The sequence below is a fragment of the Eumetopias jubatus genome, unplaced genomic scaffold, assembly GCF_037043125.1.
Source record: "Eumetopias jubatus isolate StellerSeaLion01/CBP00866 unplaced genomic scaffold, mEumJub1_p1.0 scaffold_14, whole genome shotgun sequence".
Classification (NCBI taxonomy): domain Eukaryota; kingdom Metazoa; phylum Chordata; class Mammalia; order Carnivora; family Otariidae; genus Eumetopias; species Eumetopias jubatus.
Genome location: NW_028274820.1, coordinates 108,626,570 through 108,645,463, shown reverse-complemented (window position 1 = coordinate 108,645,463; position 18,894 = coordinate 108,626,570). Strand labels below are relative to the sequence as shown.

Below are 18,894 nucleotides of genomic sequence, written 5' to 3'. Positions count from 1 at the left end.
ACGACTGAGCCACCAGGCATCCCTCTGCTTGACTTTAAAACATCTGCAAGTCTGGAAGCGTGCCCCATTCCACGCGGGCTCAGGAGCCTGTGGAGCATTCGTGGACATGTGCACACGTGCACAATCTCTCCAGGTTAATGAGCACCACATGATGAAGGGGTTCCCTCTTCCTCAAGTCTACATCCTTCCCACACTATTCCCAAGCTCTATCATTCTGGAACAAGACACAGTATAGCACAAGTATACCTTACTGTACCCTACTTGTTAATACATCTTATACTAACCTGCTTGGTATTTTTTTTCCCAAAGTTTCTGATATACATGTCATATTCATTTACTGGCGGTAGATCCAAGAGAGAGAAAGTGAATGAAAAATCTAAGTCAATGAGCCGAAGCAGCTTTGTACTGCGTGTCCTTTAAAATAAATTGGAAACAAGAGAAAAGTTAATAATATACAAAGGAAAGTACAGGGAGAGCATAAGGAACCTTATAATCAGATCAGGTAATTATCAAGGACCGAATTTTCCTGGGGCTGTGAGTCTGAGGTACTTAACAGTTGTGAATAATAAGACAGTCGTGCATACACCAGCAATGTGACTACAGAATGAACCAAATTTTTGATTATTCTAATTCCGTGCACCTGAGGTGAACACAAAATAAAGTTATAATATTTGCATGCCTAGAATTTTCATGGAAAGCAATTATTTTGCTTCATGAATTGATGTCTTGATCAGAAGGATTACATTCTGTGATGTCACCTGGGCTGTGGCCAGGTGCACGCTGTCTTTTAGGCCACTCTTCCGAGATGACCAGACAGGAAGTAGCCAAGCAGCACATACCACAGTCCATCGCCCCTCCCACCCGACAATGCCGGCAAGATGCTGCTTGCACGTGTGCTTGCCAGAGTGTTTGCTTTCTTTCATTTACTATGATTTCCACAGAGCTGGTGCTCAATCTGCATGTGGGGAATGGTCTCCACCACCTGGGCAGCTCACAAATGAGATCTGCTCCCTCCCCATCCGTATGTGCCCATTCTCGGGCTTTCCCACTAACTGCCACCTTTCCATAACCTTACTCTCTGGCCACTGTCACACCTTCCCCAATTAGTACCTCCAGTCCTCCATATTCAGTATAATTTCTGACCTGAAATAATTCATGTAACACACGTACACTTATGTATCATAATACGGTAACATCCCATGAACTGCTGCCCAACCCCAGAACCAGAAACCATGGGATGACCTGTGCCCACATAGGGCCCCCCACTGCCCGTGACAATCAGTATACAGAACTTGGTAACTATCATCTTCTTGCTTTGTGAAATATAATTTCATCTTACATTTATATATGCCTAAACATCACACTGTGTGGTTCTGATTTTCTCTGAGTTTATAAAAATTATATTAAACCATATGTAGTTTCCAAGACTTGAATGAGGTTAAAGCAAAAACAAAACCTAGCCATAGTGCCAAAAACTGATTTTACTACCTTATATTTTATAAGGACAACAAAAATGATATGAAAACTTATTATTATTCATGATTTATTTGTTCATTAAGCAAAGTTTCCTGAGTACCCACTAAGGTCATGTTTGAGCCAGATGGAATGATGGCTTTTAAAAAACATTTAATTTGGGGCACCTGGGTGGCTCAGTTGGTTAAGCGACTGCCTTCGGCTCAGGTCATGATCCTGGAGTCCCGGGATCAAGTCCCACATCAGGCTCCCTACTCAGCAGGGAGTCTGCTCCTCCCTCTGACCCTCTTCCCTCTCATGCTTTCTATCTCTCATTCTCTCTCTCTCAAATAAATAAATACAATCTTTAAAAAAAAAAAACATTTAATTTTTACATTTACTTCTAAATCATATTTGAATTTAATATGATAGACCCTTTACTTGAGACTATACCCTTTGACTTTCATAAATTTCTAATTTTATAAATTTCTAAGTTATAAACGTGGACTGTGACATCTGGGAGCCCTGGGTTCCAAACTTGAGCCTCTCTCCCCTCATCTGTAAAATGGGGCTGCAGGGAATGAAGTAGTTGACACACAGGGAGCACAGTGCCTGGGACACAGAGGGAAACTCGCACTATGTGCACCCAGCTGTTAGCACTCTTGACCCTTACAAATTGCTCAGCCTCCTCCTCTGAGAAACGGACACAGGAACACTGAGCTCTCCAGTGTGCGAGCATTAGGTGGCGCTCGCTGCACCTCGAGTGGGAGCCCCACGCGGAGACGCAAGGAGGGCCAAGCTCATTCAGTTCAGGGAGCACAGGGCTGTGACCCCGCCTCAGCCAAAACAGGGTGTGACTCCCGGGGTGACTCCAGAATCTACAAACGCTGGACGCCAAGCAGTAGTAGACATCGGTGCACTTCCACTATTAACACGACAGTGGAACACGGAGAGACGTAGCACAAATTTAAAAACGTACATAACGTCAGTAGTGAAAAGAAAAAGAAAAAGAAAAGCTCTATTTTTTTAAAGCATACTGAAGTATATTAAAATTCCATAATACCCTTCACAAATTCCCAACACACCTACTTTTGCTTAAGGGCCTGAGTCCGACTCTTCTGACGGCGTGAGGCTGTTGCAAAATCAACGAAAATTCCACATACAGGGGCTCTGGCAGGGGAACTGTTTTCATCTGTACAAAAAAAGAAAGCTATTTTCTGAAACTGAAATATTTCTTTCGGGCGGGACAGCTCCCCTGGCTTCCAAAACACTGGTTTCACTATAAGCTTGGAGAATATTCTATGTATCAGCACTCGCCAGCTCAGTTCTGCCTCATCTGTGGCAAGCGCAAAATACAAGGGTCCTAGGGGCGCCTGGCTGGCTCGGTCGGAAGAGGTGACTCTTGATCTCCAGGTCATGAGTTTGAGCCCCACGTGAAGTATAGAAATTACTTAAATAAATAAAACTTAAAAAAAAAAATGAGGATAATTATCATTCTGCCTTTCATTTGGATTATTATATTAACTACTAACCTAATTAGTTGTATTAATTGCTAATTGTTTTACTAGATAATTTAAAGTAGTATATAAGCCAGTAATATTTTTAATATTGTCCTATTGACCTTTGGTGCTATGTTTAATGCTAATTTTTTATCAGAATGTCATAGCTTTCCCTTTAAGTGACTTTAAAATATTTACTTCTACTCTTACAAGTGACTTTATCATAGCACAATGCCAAGAATTTTTGGGCAGAACACATTTCTAATTTCGTACAGGAAATCCCTGGGAAAGAAGGGCTCACTTAGGAGTGCTCTTGAGACACGTCCAGTGGGCCACATTCCTGAACCTGTCTCCCTGAACCAGCCCTCAGCTCTGCAGCCACCGCCCACATAGGCTCTCATCTGCTCTGAGCCTCCCGCCGACCTGGTCACTCTCCTTTGTGAAAATCGAAGACAGTGGCCAGAAAACAGAGCATGCACTGCAGACGGGCCAACTGACAGGAAGGGAAAAGTGAACAGGGCCACACGCAGGACCGGCGGTTCCTGTGTGAGCGCCCCCAGAAGGGCCTGTGCTCACAGCCACCCACAGGCTGCAGGCGCTGACCAGGGAGGCCATGCGCAGCTTCTCTCCCTCAGACAGTCCTGAACACACAGGGCCGGTATCTTCTGAGTGCCTCACACGGCACCCTTGTGGGAGCACACGACGCTCACGCATCTGCCACCTAGTTAGAAGGACTCCGCACTCAAGGATCCTGCAGGTGTGGGCGCCCACTGTCCTAAGACGGATGCGTGAACCTGTCCTCACAACCCTCTCACCCTCCAGCAGACCTGGCTTCTGAGACAGTCTGCAGGACAGCTTGCCGATCCTTTCGTTTTCTGCATTAATGGCTTTCTGAATCTCCTGTATCTCCTTCTTTCTGGCCAGAGGAAGCTCTTCGATTTTCTCTTTTGGTTCCAGCTCGTTAAAGCTATCATCATCTCCATCACAAACCTCAAAGTCATCTTCGTAATCCTAAAAACAATAATCACAGTTTTGGAACCTTTAGACAAACTAACTTTAAAGAACACACATACAGAACAGAACAAACAATTTAGAATTTAAAACAGACAAAATGCTCATTATGGCTAAGAAAGATTTTTACAGTTAACAGACACCAATGCCACTGAGTTATAGATCTGTATAAACTGCTGCCTTTTTCTCTAAAAATGAATCACACTGTATAGATTTACATACACTGACAGGTGTCAGTAACAATAACGTGCTAACATTTTTGTGCTAAGAATGTGACTGTGTGTGTGTGTGTGTGTGTGTGTGTGTATGTGAATATATGTACCCTATACACACAGAGATATTCATTCCAATACAAACATACATGTTTGGATGCAGTGCACTTAATAGGTTAAATTGTAAAATCATTTAATTATATTGCATTGGTAAGCACTGATAGTGTAGCACTTTTTATTGGCAACAAGCCTAAATCAAACAGATATAGAGTATTAAGAGTAACAAAAAGAGAAATAAAGCTATTAACATAATTAAGCAGATTTTAGAACAAATTATTTTTAAGCCGAGAAAAATTTTAACTTTTATACAAACTTCAAAATCATCTTCAAAGCAAGCTGTATATTCATCAGCTCCAGCATTTTCTGAATCAATGTCTTCCTTTTCAATTTCCTAGAGGTAAAAAACACACACACAAAAATTCAATCATAAATTTGAATCTTGCAAATAGGTTGGGAAAATGTTAAGATTAATTTGATGTTGCTAATTTTAAAATGTATTTATAAAATGAACATAATCCAACTTCAAATTCTTTAAGAAATACCTTCCTAAGTGGTAAATACGACCGTAAAGAGGAAAAGTTAATGAACTCATCCTTTCTGAGAAACCACCACAACCCTGATGAGGCGCTAGTGCGGCCCTCTCCTCTTCACTGAGCGGCAGACAAGCTGCACAAATCCTGGCCCCTCAGAATCAGAGCACACCTGCCCCATCACTCCAGCACTCCAGGCCGGGGAATAAACACAGTAGGAGGGGCGCTCCGTCAGGCTCTGGAGGTGTGGGGAGGCTGCACACATCATTCCCAAAGCCATCCTGGCCTAGGTACCCGGAAAACTGAGTAGAAACATATTCCAGGTTTCCAGGATAAGAGGGTAGCAGAAATGAAACAGATGTTTAGAAAACTCATATTTTCCCTCCAAAAGCTGTTCCTCTTCTTATCCACATCTGCTCTTCCACGTCACAGGAGCCCCCACCAGGCCCCGACCCTCCCCCACCATCATCCTCAGCCCAGCACCCCCATCCCGGCCATGTCCCCTCTCATTCACTGAAGTTCAGAGACATCCTTCTTTAGAAAGAAGCATGACTGCACCACACCTGCTTTCACGCCCCTGCCGGATGGCCCCCACACACCACACATTCACCAGGGCTCCGGTTCTTACTCTGGAGGGGAAACAGTAAAGTGGAACTCTGGCCACAGGCAGCATGGGCCTGGGGGGCAAAGGGGCAGGAAAACAGTGGCCTGGCTTCAGGGTAAAAAATGACCCCAAGTTTTCAGGGGCGAAAACTGGATGGATGTCAGCAACTCAACCAAAACAGGCACAGAGGAGGGAGAGGGGGCCTAGGGCGAGAATATGGTGAGTGTGAAGAGAGACAGGGGCATCCAGGAGACGATAGAGCTCAGGAAGCGCCCAGTGGCACAGTCTGCCACCTGGAAGTGCATCTTTCATCTCGAGAACCCAGTGCAGTGCTGTGCAGTAAACAATGCCCAAAACCAAAGCTTGATGCCACAACCCAGCTGTTCCTCTAAGTGGCTACCTGGTCTGACTTTCTAAATAGGCACATTCTTGTATGCCCACAGGACTGAAAGGATTACTAAGGACACCTCATTGCCTGGGGGTGGGGAAGAGTTATTTTATGCAGATACTTTATAGGAAAAACTGTCCCCTAAAAAAGATCCTTTTTGGCACACTGTCATATAAAGTCACTGGACATTAAAGTGAATGATGCACACCACATTTACTGCACCAACAGACAGGACACCTGCTAAGTGATAAGAGAAACAAAAACAAATGCTGTGGTTTTGCAGGAGTTTTAAGCAAACCTTGCAGCCTCACACTGCTGAACCCTGTTCCCGTGCACCAGACCCCTGACACACATACCCACAGGGACTCTGCACCACGTCCAAGGTGATCCCTCCACTCGGCCGGCAAACGCTTCGCCCCCAGGGTGTGCCAGGCACTCTGCCAGGGGACCACAGGGCTGACACATCACTCTTTGTGGAGCCAGAGCCCAGCCAGGGACGATGACAACAAAGTACCACCAGCAGGAGCTCAACCACCCCTTCCCTGGGGCCTTAAGTGGGGCGCCATGGTGCTTTTCACTCATCAGCTTTGGAAAGTACTCAGAGTTATCAATGATCTCTCCTTAAAAGAAGATAGTGCCATTTCCTTGATCTCCCTAGTTTGGCATATATTTCTGAAAATTATCTATTACCTTGACTCTGTTTCACTGATAATGAATCACATCTTCTGAGATGTCTCTAGTTGGTTTCTTCAATTCTCCTCAACCCGCTCGAATATAAATACAGAGCAATGATGAGAAGGCTGGCTGTTCCCTTGGCTGGACCCTCTTCCCTGCCATGCTCTTTGCAAACCCCGCCCCCGCCCCCACGGAGGACGGCCACAGCGTCCAAGCACGTGCACAATGAGCCAATACTCTTCCAGCCCTCAACAGCACCCCAGACTCTCCAGTGTTACACGGAAACCTATTCACACCTATGCTCTGTGGTCTAAAAGGAGTAATAATTACCCTAATAAACAGGTACTATGAAAGCAAAGAATCACCAGTAAAAGCACACCTTTGGACAGGAGCACCAAAAATGGAAAGATGCGCTCTCCTTACCGTGCCTTCTTCTTCTCTCCCATGCCTCTGAGCCAGCTTCCACACGGAGGCGCCCTCTTCCCGGATGTGCTGGAAGACAGCAGAGCCAGTCAGCCAGCACAGGGAAGGTCTCCAGGGCAATCCCAGAGCCCACCCCACGCCCCACGGAGGCGCTGCCCTCAGTGGTTGAGGACTGGGGTTCTGGCCCCAAGGTATACAAACAAGATCACCGAGGGCAAGTAACCTCGGTGCCTCAGTTTTCTCCTCTGAGAAATGGGCATAACAACAGTACAGTGGTTCCCAGCCACAGGATGCTTGCCAAGCCCCCCAGCGGAGGCCTAAAACTGTGGTCGGTACCAAACCCTATACATTCTACGTTTTTCCCTACACATACATACCTATGATAAAGCATAAAAAATGAATAACTAATAATAAAATAAGACAATTATAACGATATACTGTAATAAAAGTTATGTGACTCTGGACTCTCTCAACATATCTTACCATCCTGCACTCACCCTTCTCGTAATGACCTGAGATGACAGAATGCCCCCGGGACAAGATGAAGGGAGGTGAGTGACGCAAGTGTGCGACGCAGCGTCTGCCTAGCCTGACCTTCTGACGATGCGTCAGGGGAGGGCCATCTGCTTCCAGACCCCTGCTGACCACGGGTGTCCAAAACTGCAGATGAGGGGGCACCAGTGGACCTATCTCCTAGTGACAGGGACAGATAAAGTGACCCTGTGCCAGTGAGGGAAACGCTGATTTCCATTCCTGTTGTGGTCACTGGCACGAGGAAGACCCAAGTCCTAGACACCACTACCCACAACTAGTCAGTGCCCAAAACTGGGGACGGGATGGCGTATTACCATGAAGAGAATAAGGAGCTTTCCATGTGTCCAGAAAATTACTCTGGTGTACGATAGGCTTCTCATAATGCTGAAGAATTAAACCAAGACAAACTCAGTGTTGATGCTATGAAACAAATGACCTAATCATAAGCCAAAATGAGATGTCAAGTACCTTCAAGAGTGCTTCAGGGGAAAAATATATCACAAATTTTGCTCTGTTGGCAAGAAAAAGAATGTGAAATATCTTACTGATAATTTTTATATTGATCACATGTTGAAAGAATAATAGTATTCCAGAAATACTGGATTATATAACATGTTATTAAAATGAATTGTTTCTTTTTGCTTTTTTAATATGACTACTAGAGAATTTATAACTATAAATGTGGCTGACATTATAACTCTAGTGAACAGCGCTAATCTAGAGCTCATTAGAAGAATTGGGAGACGTAAGGAAAACACTATAAAATCTATATATTTTCATCCAACAACTCCAGTTCAAGAATTTATCCACAAAAACTGTGAGGCAGATCTGCATCATTCGAACAATGAATTGGGAAAAACAGGATGCTGCATCGGGGATGGGAGTGCGTGTGCAAAACAGAAAAAAGGCATCCCCAGCTCCCAAATATATATATTAATATACAAGTATAAGAGACTATACAGCAAAAAGATTACCTGGGAAGAAGTTGTCGTAAGGCTAACGTTTGTCCCTAGGTGTGGCTTTAGCTAGATGGTCAGTGATCCAACCACTCCCCAAAACTGAATGAATAAAACATACCCACATCAAAATAACACACACCCTGCGATCGATCTAATTTATGTAAAATTCCATGTGTTTCTGTGTATGCATATGGAATAAAGAGATACACAAAAATATGGCACAAAACGTTAAAGATGATTATCTCAGGGTCATGGGTTTCAGATAACTACCAAAGAAAGTGACAGGAAAAATTATTCTTCAGAAATAATGACCCAAATCTGCTTGCCACATTACCTATGATAAAAAACAACAAACTAGGAAAATGGTTGGATGATAATTAACCCCCCAGCGTCAACCACTTCATAGTTACTAAATATTCACTATGAAGACTATTCTGATGTACGATGATGGTAAGAAACACAAAGACGGGAACAGCCCTCCACACGCAGGAGACAGTGACACGAGAGGGCAGGACCATGTGTGGTGTGCTGGTGTTGGTAACAAATGTGGGACAGAACTTGCCCACGAGGTCACCGGAGCCTGGGCCTCCCTGCGGGAAGACTAACACTGAGCCAATGTGTTCACCTGCCAGACTTCCGACCTCTTCCGGAGACAGCTGTGGGGGTTCCTGTCTCCAGGAGCTTGTCCCTTCCCCTGAGGGGCATAATGTGCTGCCATGAAATGCTATCTCTCTATCCCCTGGTCAAAGGGGGCACCCTCCATTCCTCCCTTTAATTCTGTATTTTGAGGCTCCTCTGTTAGGTACGGGCTCATTTATAATTGTGACCTCTCCCTGCGAGCTGATTATCACTAGGAAAGGCCCTCCACTTCACTAACATTCCGTCTCAGAGTCAATCCTGCTGACACGAGCGCAGCCACTCCAGCTCTGACACAGTTGCCACGTGACGCTTTATCTGGTCCCTTTTTCTACTTTCAATCTATTTGAGCCTTTTAATCTAAATGTGTCCACTATGTCCTCCTGGAATTACCACTCAAATCAACCCATCTGCAGGCAAGGCCTGTCTCAGGCTCTGCTTTCCAGGGCATCACAAACTGAGCCTCATGGCTAATCTTGCTGCAAAATAAAGTCAACATAAATGTCTTACCTTCCTTCTTGAGTCTTTATCTTTTCCATTATTTCTTACTAAATTCTCTGCATACCTAGAAAGTATGATCAAATTCAAAATTAATTTCAAACAAAGACTTGAAACATAAAGCATTTTACACTTCAGCCAAAGGCTCTTATCAGTGTCTGACAGGTCTCATTACAACTGTGGATACTAAAGTCTTCCTACATTGTTGGTATTTCAGCAGCAATCCAAGAAAGAAAACAGCCTCAGCAGAGAGAAGAAACTATGTGTTTTGACAAAGTTGTACGTGTGTATGACTCTCTATCCTTATGAGACTTCTAGAACACTCCTGTAATTTTATTAGTCAATCCCAAAAAAAGAATGAGATCCTGCCATTTGCAGTAACATGGATGGAGCGAGAGAGTATTGTGCTACGTGAAATAAGTCAGTCAGAGAAAGACAAATACCATATGATCTCACTCATATGTGGACTTTAAGAATTGAAACAAAGGAGGAAAGGGAGAAAAAAGAGAGGCAAACTAAGAAACAGACTCTTAACTCCAGAGAACACACTGCTGGTGACCAGAGGGGCGGCGGGGGGGGGGGGGGGGGGGGGGGGCGGAAACAGGGGAAACAGGGGAAACAGAATGGGGATGAGCACCGGGTGGTGCACGGACGTGCTGAATCCCTACATTGTACACCTGATACGAACATTACTGTATGTGAACTACACTGGAATTTAAATAAAAACTTAAAAAAGAAATCTAGAGCTTATGCACAAAATGAGATCTTACATACAAGCTCTAATCTGTGATCTTCACAAAACCCACACAAAACAGGTACTGTTACTAGACTTTTACCAGCAGAGAAAGAGCTCTGGAGGGCTGCCCAACACGCCCAGTAGAGGTAGACGTGCCATTCCAGCAGGCTGCTGTCCATGCCCTGGCTGTGGCTAGACAGACTTCCTCTGTTGTCCGCACCCTGACTGGTCGGGGCACTGGTGGCAGTGAAAGGGGTGGGAGCCCACCTGCAGAAACTCCGCCCTCTCCAGGTATCGAGTACTACAGGGTTGGAACCGCCTCTCACACACTCACACCCCAAAGTGAGTACTGATCTCCAAGTTCATGTGAGTAAATATAAAACAAACAAAATAGGACTAAGAATTTATAAAAAGTTCCAAGCTCCTCAGGTGCACCTAGAATATAATTTGGAGGGGCTATATCAAGAGTAAATGAAGCGTATCTATAATTCATTCTCATTTACTGGCTATAATCAGGCCCCGTAAGAAAGACTCATGTTCAAACATTCTACGAGAAGGACGGGGCACACAACAGTCACCAGAGAACGCACGTTCCTTCCCGGCTGCCGATGGGATCTCTCCTTGAACTTGCACCCCGGTTTCGGTGCTCACTGTCCTATGAAACAAAAAATTCCATGACACTCATTAGCATATCATAATGAAGTCACTGTAATTGTAAACTCTGTACAACAAGCATGGACTCCAAATTTAACAAAAGCATCGACACCACAGGTGTTACTGTTTTTGACCAGCTACCTTCAGCCGATTACATAATTAATGCAAAGAAGATGAGTAAAGGTATACTAAAAGATTATATGTTATCTAAGTAAAAGACATTTCTACTTATCAATTTCACATTACTTTCAGATAAATCTGACTAGTTCCTTAAACTGCTTTAAAATTATGAACTTTCCAACATAATGTGGCTATTTCATAGATCCATCCACCTATAGAAAAGAAAATTTAAACAACTGATTTATAAATTCTACTTCTATAATTCTCTTAAATCAAGTGAATTTGTAAAAATAAAATTAAAACCATCAGATTGCAAGCCAAGAAATCCAGGTAGGTGGTTTAAAGAAAGAGGCATCTATTGAGCAAGTACTGGCTGGAAGCATGGCCTAGAGGGAGGGGCATGAGGCCGGAATGTGACAGGTGAAGACCCCAGGGTACCAGGGCAAGTGCTCCCCAGGACAGAGAAAGCTCACAGACCTGGGGACTGATCCATGAAGATAAAAAGTGCAGAGCAGAAAAGGCAGGATTAAATGACCCACCAAGAAAGTCCAGAGAGCAATACACAACGTGTACCAAAAGCCTTAAAAACAGTTAAAAATATGGCCCTTCTTTTCACTACCTCTGTGTCTTTGGGGTAAATACCCAGGAGTGCAATTGCCGGGTCATAGAGTAGCTCTGTTTTTAAATTTTTGAGGAACCTCCACACTGTTTTCCAAAGTGTCTGTACCAACTTGCATTCCCACCAACAGTGTAAGAGGGTTCCCCTTTCCCCACAGCCTCTCCAACATTTGTTGTTTCTTTCCCTGTCCATTTTTGCCATTCTAACTGGTGTAAGGTGGTATCTCAGTGTGGTTTTGATTTAAATTTCACTGATGGCTAATGATGATGAACATTTTTTCATGTGTCTGTTAGCCATTTGTATGTCTTCTTCAGAGAAGTGTCTGTTCATGTCTTCTGCCCATTTGTTGACTTGATTACGCTAAATGAAACAAGTCAAGCAGAGAAAGTCAATTATATGGTTTCACTTATCTGTGGAACATAAGGAACAGCAGGGAGGACATTAGGAGAAGGAAGGGAAAAATGAAGGGGGGAGGGAATCGGAGGGAGAGACGAACCATGAGAGACTATGGACTCCGGGAAACAAACTGAGGGTTCTAGAGGGGAGGGGGTGGGGGGATGGGTTAGCCTGGTGATGGGTATTAAGGTGGGCACGTACTGCATGGAGCACTGGGTGTTATACAAAAACAATGAATCATGGAACACTACATCAAAAACTAATGATGTAATGTATGGTGATTAACATAACATAATAAAATGAAAAAAAAAACAGTTAAAAATATTCACTTTCTTTCATCTATAAATACTTCTAGGAAATTATTCCTAGAAAACAAAGACATGTATTAAGGCTTTCCATCTGTTTATCACCAAATAATTTATGAAATAAAAAAAATATTAGTAACCTGAATGTTCCATATTAGGTTGCTTGTTAAATAAATAAGGTTATGACCACATGAAAGAGTACCAGATAGCCATTAAATACCCAATTACTAAAAAGTATTTCCCAGGGGCACCTGGGTGGCTCAGTTGTTAAGCGTCTGCCTTCGGCTCAGGTCATGATCCCAGGGTCCTGGGATCGAGCCCCACATTGGGCTCCCTGCTCTGCAAGAAGCCTGCTTTCCCTCTCTCACTCCCCCTGCTTTTGCTCCCTCTCTCGCTGTGTCTCTCTGTCAAATAAATAAATAAAATCTTTAAAAAAAAAAAAAACTATTTCCCAGAATACCGTGAAAAAAATAGCCATGATTCCAATTTTGCGTTCATTTACATATGGGAAAAAGAATTGTAAGTATGTACACACTTATTACAAAATGGATTATCTCTGAGATCACAGATAAATTTTGTTTTTGTTTTTTTATTATTCCTGTATTTAAAATTTTTTCCAAAATTAATTGGAGAAAAGTATAATTACATGTTTAACAGGAAGAGCAGTCTGGCATCAGTCTGTTAAATAGATTGGAATGGGGGAAAAAATGAAATCAGTCCTGCCAGGTAGAAAAAATTATGATTTAATGGCTATCTAGGTACAAAGAAGAAGAAGAAAAAGTAATCATGAACAGCTCAGTGCCTTGTTCCCAAGCCGTGTGGGCTGGCCGGGAGGGTGCTGGGCTAGAAACAGATGCCCACAGGGACCTGTGAAGTCACTACCCCAGAAGCAGAGAGGGGCAGGGTCCATGTTCAGCAGCAGTAAAAGAGGGATCATCACGCAGGATTCTTCTAATAAATAACTAGAAGACACTTTGTTATAGTTATTATGCTTAATCATGCCCTCTCCATCCCTAATGGAAAACTGGAGAAGGGGGCACCTGGCTGGCTCAGTCAGTAGAGCACGTGACTCTTAATCTCAGGGTTGTGAGTTTAAGCCCCATGTGGGGTGTGAAGCCTACTTAAAAAAAAAAAAGGAAAGGAAAGGAAAGAAAAAACTGGAGGAGGTACACAATTAAAATAACAGATCAAAAATCATACAAAGAGGGATGTTTGGATGGCTCAGTCAGTTAAGCGTCTGCCTTTGGCTCAGGTCATGATCCCACGGTCCTGGGATCAAGTCCTGCATCGGGCTCCCTGCTCCTCCTCCCTCCATCTGCCCCCCTTCATGCTCTCTTTCTAGCTCTCTCTCCCAAATAAATAAATAAAATCTTAAAAAAAAAAAAAATCACATAGAGAAAGTGAGAGAGAACAAAGGAGAACACAATCCCGGGGAACAGTCCTGGTTTGTACCCGTGGTCCCAGCATAGTTATTAATAGTGCCCCCTTGTACTTTATGGTCACCTCAGCAGCAACCACATCAGTCTCCAGGCTAGCATAATAACTAAGTTAAAAAGCATATTTTGAGTATCTGAAAGTCCAGGCAAAGAAAAACGTTAAACACATAATGTTCACTAATCACTCCAATATACTGTATACGCATTTGTTTCTTTCTTTATATGGCTTCTCCAGTGAAATGTAAGCGCCACAAAAATAAACACTTTTGGTCACAGCCATGTCCTCAGCATACGGAACAAAGGCCAGCACAGAGTAGCCCCTCCACAGATAGGAACAAATTATCAAAAAAAAAAAAGTTGGTCATCCATCAGAAGAGTCTCTCAAGGGGGACTAATTATTATGTTAATCCTCATGGAAGGAGCATTGCTGAAGGCAGTGGTTTTATTAACATGGGCTATTTCTTATATCCAGCGTTAATAAAAGCCAAATGTGTATATTGTGACAAGACTCAGAAAGGCATTTCTGTGGGAAACCAAACAGGCTGTGTTTAGTCACTAAATTTGATCTAGGGAATGTAAAATGGGCAAGTTTATTAAAATGTTAGTGGTAGGATCTAGGTGGTGGAAACTTGTCAACTTTGCTGTATGTTTAAAAATGTTCCTAATAAAAAATTGGGAAAAACACACTAAAAAGATTCTGATCTAGGGAAAGAGATTTAAAACACAAGAGGAACACACACCTGTCTGTGAGGGTCCATTCTCAATTCCGGTCCCTAAGCTCATTGACACTGTTAGCAAGGGAAACAGTCCAGGGGCTCAAGATACACATGTGTATGTGGTTAACAAAACTGCTGCTGTCAGATGACATATGTCCTGACCATGGGCAGAGGTTGCAGGTGCCAGGGTGGGGGCCCGTGAGGGTCCTGCTGTGAGGGAAGGTGTGGGCAAAGGCACGGGAGGCGGCAGGTGCAGAGGTGATTTATCACACTCGGCAAAAAGGCAGCCAGGATGGGCACGAGGCCAGGCAGCAACTGCAAAGATTTTTCAGGACATTCTTAACCAACCCTCCCTAAAAAGACTTACACATACTTTCATGGATGGGCACCAGTCAATCAGAGGTCCCAGTCTCTGCCCCTGAAGGCCTGACCCTCCTGAGCCTCACAGCCCCTGACCCTCACTTTGCTTGCACCTGAAAGGGAGCACCACTGAGAAACAGGAGAATGAAATCCCTTTGCTTCAGAGTCTGGAAAAACAGCACAGCAAAAAGTATATACATGAGAACAAAAGATACAATTAGTATAGGAAAATATTGAGCAATGGCAGTTATTTTATCAATATACACGGCAGGAAAATTAGACCCTTTGCAATCAATAGTTTTATTTTTGTGTTCTGTTTTGTAAACCTACACTACTAATTCTGATTCAAACATTTTGCTGTATTATTAATTTACTTTCCACTTAATATCATCTTCAAAATTTCAATTTCATGATAGATTTCTGAGTATATGTTAAAAGTACATTCGGAGGGGGAGACGAACCATGAGAGATGATGGACTCTGAGAGACAAACAGGGCTTTAGGGGAGGGGGGTGGGGGGACGGGTTAGCCTGGTGATGGGTATTAAGGAGGGCACGTTCTGTGTGGAGCACTGGGTGTTGTGTTATATGCAAACAATGAATCATGGAACACTACATCAAAAATGAATGATGTAATGTATGGTGACTAACATAACATAATAAAATTAAAAAAACAAATAAAAGTACATTCACAATATAATCAGAAAATCTGGCTTCATATTTCCTACTGTATCAGCAATTTCTCTGCACCGATCACATTACACAGACTTGGATCACGTTCTACAAAGGCGACAAATCTTACCCTCTGGCTACAGAGAGAGAAACCTCTTCTAAGAGCGCCAGCCTCAGGGGGACTACAGAGGCCAGGAAGCATCAGAAACGGTACCTTGGACTCTCTTCTCTTAAGGTCTTCTCTTGACAACCTCTCCTTTTCAGCCGTGTTACTCTGGCGCCTCTCCTCATCGAACTGAAAACCTTCCTTGTGTCGTTTTCCCTTGTGTCTTTCTTCCCCCTCCTTGTCAGAGAAGGAATTACTTTTTTCTTTTGGATACTTTTCTCTTTTTTCCCTTGTGCTGCTTTTTTCTCCATGTTTCCTTTCTCGATCTGGTTCTTTCTGCTTCCTATGTCTCCTTTCACCTTCTTCTTTATACAGCCAGTACTTAAGAGGATTGTCTTTACTGTCACCGTACTGCAGCTTTGAGTGGGACAGATGGAAAAAACGCATGAGCATATGAAACGTGGGCTGCCATCCTTCACACGTGCGCGAAGCTACACTGCACTCACTCCTCTACCCTGACTCTAAAGATGTGCTTCCGGAAAGAAAAACCCGCTGCTGGCCACACAACCCACTGGGTAGTGGCTACATTGCACTCCTGCCTTCACCCTGATATGGAAAACCACGAGCAAACTCCTCAGCATGGCAAGTATGCCCCCGTCCTCCACAGCCCGTCCCTGTCACTCCTGTCACCTTCTCCCCAGCTGTGAATGCGTCCTGCACTCCACCAACCCTAGTGCCTCCTGTGAGATGTGTAACCTCTGTGAGCAGAGCACCACGCACCCTACCAGCCTCTGTCCTTGGCAGTTCACGCATCTGCTCCCTCACAGGGAGATTCCTAAAACCAGGCACCACTGTGTAGTCATCTCTGATTCCCCAAAACCACTGTGGGTGCTCAGTAATAAGTGGTGACATCCATCACATGGTGACGCACAGCTCTTTGCAGAACATGCTGCTGACATGTCATATTTTTGGCTCAGACTCAGTTTTGGGAGCATCATCAGTATATCTCAACTGAACCCCAAATGGAACTGCCCTTTCCTCCCACCGAGGGCCTCCTCTACTCACACCCAACAGTGGGTCACTGCTCGCCCTCCAGCCACAGGGCCCTGACCTCCTTCTCGGCTTAGTCCCCATGGATCCCACTCCTGCCACCACCCCCCACCCCGTGGCTGCCCAGCAGCCTCCCGACTCCTCTCCTTCATCTGATTCCCACGCACTCTGCTCATCTCTGCCAGGATAACCTTCCTAAAGAAAAACGTGCTGGCAAGCTCCATGACCAAACTCCTCAGTCGTAAAGTTAGATTACAACCACATACCTATCACCAAAATCAATTCTATGGGGATTAAAGATTTAAGTGTTAAAAAAATTATAAGGACCCAGAACAAAATACAGGCAACTACTTACGTAATCCTGGTGTGGGGAAAAGGCTCTCTGAGCATTACATCAACAACCAAAACAAGGAAAGACAGACCTGACTACCTCGTAACTTTAAACTTACTAATAAAAACAAAGATCCCAGGGGCGCCTGGGTGGCTCAGTCGTTAAGCGTCTGCCTTCGGCTCAGGTCATGATCCCAGGGTCTTGGGATCGAGCCCCACATCGGGCTCCCTGCTCTGCGGGAAGCCTGCTTCGCTTCTCCCTCTCCCACTCCTCCTGCTTGTGTTCCCTCTCTCACTGTGTCTCTCTCTGTCAAATAAATAAATAAAATCTTTAAAAAAAAAAAAAAAAAAAAACAAAGATCCCACAAACAAAATTCAAAACATAAATGGAAACAGAAATAACTAGCAGGGAGTTCATCTTTAAAGTACTCTTAGAATAAATGCTCCATTAGGAAAGTAAGCAAACATGCAGAGGGGTAACTAACAAGAGGGCAGTAAACCCTTTCATAAAATGTTCAGAAGTGTTCCTTTGTTCTGAATCAAATTAGCAAAGATTAAAAATTATGATCATGCCTAGTTGCTGCTTTGGACATGGCAAATTACACTCTGATGATATAAATAATTACAGCTTTTCTGTACAGCAAATGGGGTAAGTTTACATTTACTTTCATCTAGCAAGTTCATTTCCAGAAATTAATCATAGGAAAATAATTATGAATAAATGCAAAAACTTTACCCCATGGATGTCTTTATAATAAAAAAAAAAATTCAGAAGCAACCTAAGTGTCCAAAAAAAAAAAGCAGATGTATCAAGAAAATTGACACACCCATATCATTATATTGTACAGCCATTAATATTATATAGAAATATGACTTAGAAAAATGTTCCAAATGTATCCAGTTTAAAGTTCATAAAAGAGGGGCGCCTGGGTGGCTCAGTTGGTTAAGTGACTGTCTTCGGCTCAGGTCATGATCCCGGAGTCCCGGGATCGAGTCCCGTATCGGGCTCCCTGCTCGGCAGGGAGTCGGCTTCTCCCTCTGACCCTCTTCCCTCTCGTGCTCTCTATCTCTCATTCTCTCTCTCTCAAATAAATAAATAAATAAATAAAATCTTTAAAAAAAAAAGTTCATAAAAGAGTAAAAATCCAATTTAAGAAAACATATATGTATACATACACAAATGCATATGTAAACCTACTCTGTTAGGGTATATACTTAAATGTTATCAATAATCGTGTTGGGGTGGAATTTGTTTTTATTTTCTTCTTACTATCTATTTGTATTTTCTAAATTTTCCAAAGCCACCATGTATTTCTCCTGGAAAGAAAACAACACACGCGTAAGGAAAAGTGGCTGAGAACTTCCTCAGACCCTACATCCTGTGTGACAACACTTTCCAAAACTGCTTCTACTAACAATGCAGGAACAGGCTGTGCTCTGCAGACTCTGGAAAGCCCTTCTGGATTTCCCACGTACCTTTCTCTCTCTGTATCGTCTTTCTCTCTCCTCGTCTCCCCTCTCAGGGTCTCCATCTCTCCTCTCCTTCTCTTCCGTTCTCACTCTGCTTACTACAAAAACAGAACATATTTTTGACATTTCCAAACGTCAGCACATCAGAATGACCTAACATCTTGCTGCAGTCTTTACTGTACATATTGCATCATTATGTAGTATATGTTAACACATATGAAAACATATTCTTCAATTAAAACACAGCCTTCAATATCAAGCATGAGAAGTCCTAGAATCTAAACTTAAAATGGGCTAAGGAGGGAGACCGCAATGGCAACTGAGGCAATCTGGAGAAGATCCGACTGACCCCCTGGAAACTCAAGAGGGGCACTAGCCCACACACACGGCATCTGAGTACCTGGCCACTGACCGAGGTGCTCAGGGAAGCAGAGAAGCAAAAAAG

The 18,894-nt window shown here is 43.5% G+C and overlaps 1 protein-coding gene across 9 annotated transcripts in view; it reads right to left on the bottom strand.

The window, feature by feature from the left end:
• Positions 1-18,894, bottom strand: part of DYNC2I1 (dynein 2 intermediate chain 1) — an 85,830-nt gene that overhangs the window by 49,845 nt on the left and 17,091 nt on the right. For 6 of the 9 annotated variants that reach the window (XR_003607443.2, XR_003607442.2, XM_088018656.1 and 3 more), the window contains exons 4-12: positions 18,456-18,547; positions 15,708-16,016; positions 10,796-10,872; positions 9,494-9,548; positions 6,855-6,923; positions 4,548-4,625; positions 3,767-3,962; positions 2,542-2,644; positions 285-414 (exon numbers count right to left, since the gene is read on the bottom strand). Coding sequence is in view for 7 of the 9 variants with exons in the window: in XM_088018656.1 (XP_087874782.1) it covers positions 285-414; positions 2,542-2,644; positions 3,767-3,962; positions 4,548-4,625; positions 6,855-6,923; positions 9,494-9,548; positions 10,796-10,872; positions 15,708-16,016; positions 18,456-18,547 (1,109 nt within the window). In the remaining 2 variants the exon portion in view is untranslated. The remainder of the gene's footprint in view (positions 1-284; positions 415-2,541; positions 2,645-3,766; positions 3,963-4,547; positions 4,626-6,854; positions 6,924-9,493; positions 9,549-10,795; positions 10,873-15,707; positions 16,017-18,455; positions 18,548-18,894) is intronic. The other 3 variants (XM_028092386.2, XM_028092385.2, XM_088018657.1) reach the window with 3 other exon arrangements.